The following is a 4,701-nucleotide window of genomic DNA, read 5'->3' on the forward strand; positions in this document are numbered from 1 at the left end:
AAAAGCGAAACTGTCTCAAAAAAAAAAAAAAAAAAAGGAGTATTAATTCCCTTAGCTAAGTTGGCAAGAGGTTAATTTACATATATTTCTACTTAAATATTTAACATTGGATTTTGAGTTCCTCTAAAAATAGAGTCTTTCTTACTAAACAACTAATTCTTTTAAGAATAGTTAATAAAGAAACTTAGAAGCATTATCTTCTTTTTTTCTTCTATTTTTTTTTAAGGAGGCAGGAGCTTTGGGAAGGAAGGGGGAACGTTATGTGGTCTCTCTACACCATGAAGCTAAAATGGTACTTGTAAAATGGATTACTAGGTGAAGTCATGAAAATGCAGCTTTGGTAACTCAGCAAATTCTGCTTTTTTACCCATCTCTCTGTCAAAGTGGGCATAGCTAATGCTGGTTAGTGCAAGGAGAGGGTATTACAGGATGAGGTGGTAGTGAAGAAGGGAGAATAAGATATATTTTGATGGGCTATGGAGCTCAGGAGAATTTGGCATTCCCAACTTATGCTCTCTGATTCTGTAGACAACCAGAGGACCAGACAGAGGCCATCTGGAATGCTGATCTGTCCACTTCAAGCTACCCAATAGCAGAGAAGACATCTATGCATTCACTCTGGGCCCAGCTGGGTGGGTACCCAGATATTCCCAGGCTGCTTCAGTTAGAAGTGCAGTCTACCTTCCGAAAATCTCTTGCATCCCTCCAATCACAGTAAGTTATGGACTGGAAGCACTCTGGTAGTTGGGCCTTTGATCATATACCTTTTGGTTCCCTAACTTGACTTTCTCCTGTAGCACCAAGTACAGGAGAAATTGGTACTACATCAACCAAAAGTAATGTTTGGTATGAGGTTAGACTGACACCAGTCATAAAATAGTACAGGTAAATTCAGCATTAGTCTGTTAGTGTTTCTCATCATAGGCCTGTAGATGTCATCACTGAATAATATAAAATAAACAAAAAACCAATTATAATACCATGAACCTAATCTAACACTAGATAGGTCCACTTTTAATTCTATCCTTAGGGATTTGCTAATAGAAATACCAGAAAGACCATTGTAGAATGTTTTTCTCCATCTTATGATTCAGTGACATGACCTTAAGTGCAATTATCATATCTAGACCCAAATTGAGTAAATTAGGTGTTTATTTCCTAGGATATATTGAAGAGATGACTCCACATTTCCAAAATCTGTTGAACCAGATTCTCACTTACACCATCGGAAATTATTCCAGAGGAAATAAGGGCTTTGGAGACTGTGTTAACTCTTTCAGGACAGATAATTATTTAATATTCAAAATCAGGAATTTAGAAAATTGAACTTTTGTTAATCTTAAAGAGTTCACAGGAGCAGTCTGATTTATTTTGGTGAAATCTAAGTCCTGAAGTAAGAAGTAGTGTTAGCCTAGGTGCGGTGGCTCATGCCTGTAAATCCAGCACTTTGGGAGGCCAAGGCAGGTGGATCACCTGAGGTCGGGAGTTTCAGACCAGCCTGGCCAACATGGTGAAACCCTGTCTCTACTAAAATACAAGATTAGCTGGGCATGGTGGTGTACATCTGTAATCCCAGCTACTCAGAGGCTGAGACAGGATAATTGCTGGAACCCAAGAGGCGGAGGTTGCAGTGAGCCCAGATTGTGCCACTGCACTCCAGCCTGGGCAATAGAGTGAGACTCTGTCTCAAAAAAAAAAAAGTAGTGTTAATTCACAAATTTGTCCAGGTGGCAGACACCATAAGACATTTAAAATTCTGGCCGGGCGCGGTGGCTCAAGCCTGTAATCCCAGCACTTTGGGAGGCCAAGACGGGTGGATCACGAGGTCAGGAGATCGAGACCATCCTGGCTAACACGGTGAAACCCCGTCTCTACTAAAAATACAAAAAATTAGCCGGGCGAGGTGGCCGGCGCCTGTGGTCCCAGCTACTCGGGAGGCTGAGGCAGGAGAATGGCGTGAACCCGGGAGGCGGAGGTTGCAGTGAGCTGAGATCCAGCCACTGCACTCCAGCCTGGGCGACTGAGCTCCGTTCCGACAAAAAAAAAAAAAAAAAAAAAGACATTTAAAATTCTATAATACAGCAAAACATTAGGAAAAATATTACTATTTGATGTATACAATATAAAGACATATATCATGAGCATGAGTTTATGGAAAAAAGTTATTAAACCAAATGTAACAATTAAGTTGAATAAGCATGACTCAGGTTACAATCAGAAAGCAACATTTTTTCTGGTCTCCCATTTTCCCTTTTATAGTGATTAAACTAATTAATTTAGGTTATTTTGAGGGATAATATTGCTAATTTAATGATTATAGGGGCTTGGGATGAAATACATAAATTTTTAAGTTTCACTTTCCTTACATTCCATTACTAGCTTCAAGTGTCAGATATCCTTCTGACCTAACCACTTCTTACTCATGCTAAATCTCTGCAGACTCTTATTTCCAGTTTACTATTTTATTTTTATTTATTTATTTTCAAGACAGAGTTTCCCTCTGTCATCCATGCTAGAGTGCAGCAGTGCAATCTCGGCTCACTGAAACCTCTGCCTCCTGGGTTCAAGCGATTCTCCTCAGCCTCCCCAGGTAGCTGAGACTACAGGTGCATGCCACCACTCCCAGCTAATTTTGTTTGTATTTTTAGGAGAGACAAGGTTTCACCATGTTGGCCAGGCTGGTCTTGAACTCTTGACCTCAGGTGATCCACCTGCCTTGGCCTCCCAAAGGGCTAGGATTACAGGCATGAGCCACCATGCCCGGCCTGGATATGTTTTAAAACCTACTTTGAGGCCAGGAGTGGTGGCTCATGCCTGTAATCCTGCACTTTGAGAGACTGAGGCAGGTGGATCACTTGAAGCCAGGAGTTCGAGACCAGCCTGGCCAACTTGGTGAAACCCTGTATCTACTAAAAATATAAAAAATTAGTGGGCATGGTAGCACATACCTGTAGTCCCAGCTACTCAGGAGGCTGAGGCATGAGAATGGCTTGAGTCTGGGAGGCCGAGGTTTCAGTGAGCCGAGATCACGCCACTGCACTCCAGCCTGGGCAACAAAGACTGTGTCTCAAAATAAAAAATAAAATAAAATAAAGAAAACTTACTATATGTTTCATTAAACAGTACATCTTTGAAATTTTTCTATGCTAATAAATATAGAGCAACATCATCATTTTGTTGGTTGCATGATATTCATTGTATATCTGTAGTTTTTGTTTGTTTTTAAAGACGTGGTCTTGCTCTGTCACTCAGGCTACAGTACAGTGACACAATCATAGCTCAGTGTAACCTCGAACTTCTGGGGTCAAGTGATCCTCCTGCTTTAGTCTCCCAAGTAGCTGGGATTACAGGCACACCTAGCCCATTGTATAGATATATCGTAATTTATTGAATTGTTCTCCTACTGATAGAAATTTGGATATTTTCCTACATTGCAAACAATGCTACACCAAATATCTTTGCAGTACTTTGTATATTTATGTAATTATTTTCCTATGAAAATTCCATTAAAATAATATTCAGGTTTTTCCAATTACATAAGTAATGCATGTTCACCAAAAATTTAAAAAATACAGACAGGTCTATCCTTGGAAATAACCATAATTAATTATCAATATTTAAGCCATGTTCTAACTTTAGGTATAAGAATACTGTCTAATAAGTAATAAGGTATTGCCAAGTCCTTTTCTTCCTGATTTTGGGTCTTCGAGGCATTCTGTTACCTTTATGGTAACTTTATGTATATGGATTACAGGCCAGTCACAGTGGCTCACACCTGTAATCCCAGCACTTTGGGAGGCCAAGGAACTCCTGAACTTAGATTGCTTGAGTTCAGGAGCTCAAGACCAGCCTGGGCAACATGGCAAGACCCCAGTCTGCACCAAAAGTACAAAAAAACAGCCAGGTACGGTGGTTGTGCACCTGTGGTCTTAGCTACTTGGGAGGCTGAGGTGGGAGGATTGCTTGAGCCCGGGGAGCAGAGGTTGCAGTGAGCTGAGATGGCACCACTGTACTACAGCCTGTGTGACAGTAGGAGACCCTGTCTCAAAAACAAACAAACAAACAAACAAACAAACAAAAGGATTACATATAGATTTTACTAGTTTAACTTTGTGAGTTCTGGAGGCACTTTTATTTTCCCTATGACTCACCTATATTCCCACAAATGTGTTTAAAGCAATTTATAATGAGGCTAATTTTCTTGTCTCATTTCCAGGGTTAAGAAGATTCCCAAATGACTGTAAAATTAAATACAAGCATGTTCAAAGTACATTTCACTATCTTTCAGTAAAATGCCTACTTTGTTCTCTTTTGTGCGTATGTATTGCTTTGTGTTCCCTTTGCTTTTATATTCTGCCTGTAGTTCTTCAGGTTGAACATCTTCATTTCTGGACTACTACTATGAAGAAAGAGTATCTTCTGCTCTAGATAACTGGAAACACAAAGCTTCAACAACCCTGAGGTAGGCTGAGTCGTGAAAGGGACATAATTATGGTCCCCTAACATGATGGCAAAGTGGCACAATCTGCTTCCCCCAGTCTAAACCGGAAGACACCTCAGAATGAAGAAATAAATGAGTGTAATGAAGGAAACTAAAAACCAGCAAAAACCCCAGAAGAATTAGAAGGTGGTTATGATTGGTAATGAAGGGAAATAATAATGTTACCACCAGAGGGTTGTGACTACAAGTTGTCCAGGTTC

General features: G+C 40.1%; 1 protein-coding gene across 1 annotated transcript in view; it reads left to right on the forward strand.

The window, feature by feature from the left end:
* The window catches only part of FAM186A (family with sequence similarity 186, member A), a 78,277-nt gene extending 73,968 nt beyond the window's left edge, over positions 1 to 4,309 (forward strand). Inside the window, exons 7-8 of the mRNA XM_011936286.1 lie at positions 524 to 714; positions 4,217 to 4,309. Coding sequence (XP_011791676.1) covers positions 524 to 714; positions 4,217 to 4,238 — 213 coding nt within the window. The 3' untranslated portion in view covers positions 4,239 to 4,309. The remainder of the gene's footprint in view (positions 1 to 523; positions 715 to 4,216) is intronic.
* The last annotated feature ends 392 nt before the right edge of the window (positions 4,310 to 4,701 follow it).

Source organism: Colobus angolensis, unplaced genomic scaffold, assembly GCF_000951035.1.
Source record: "Colobus angolensis palliatus isolate OR3802 unplaced genomic scaffold, Cang.pa_1.0 Scaffold151, whole genome shotgun sequence".
Classification (NCBI taxonomy): domain Eukaryota; kingdom Metazoa; phylum Chordata; class Mammalia; order Primates; family Cercopithecidae; genus Colobus; species Colobus angolensis.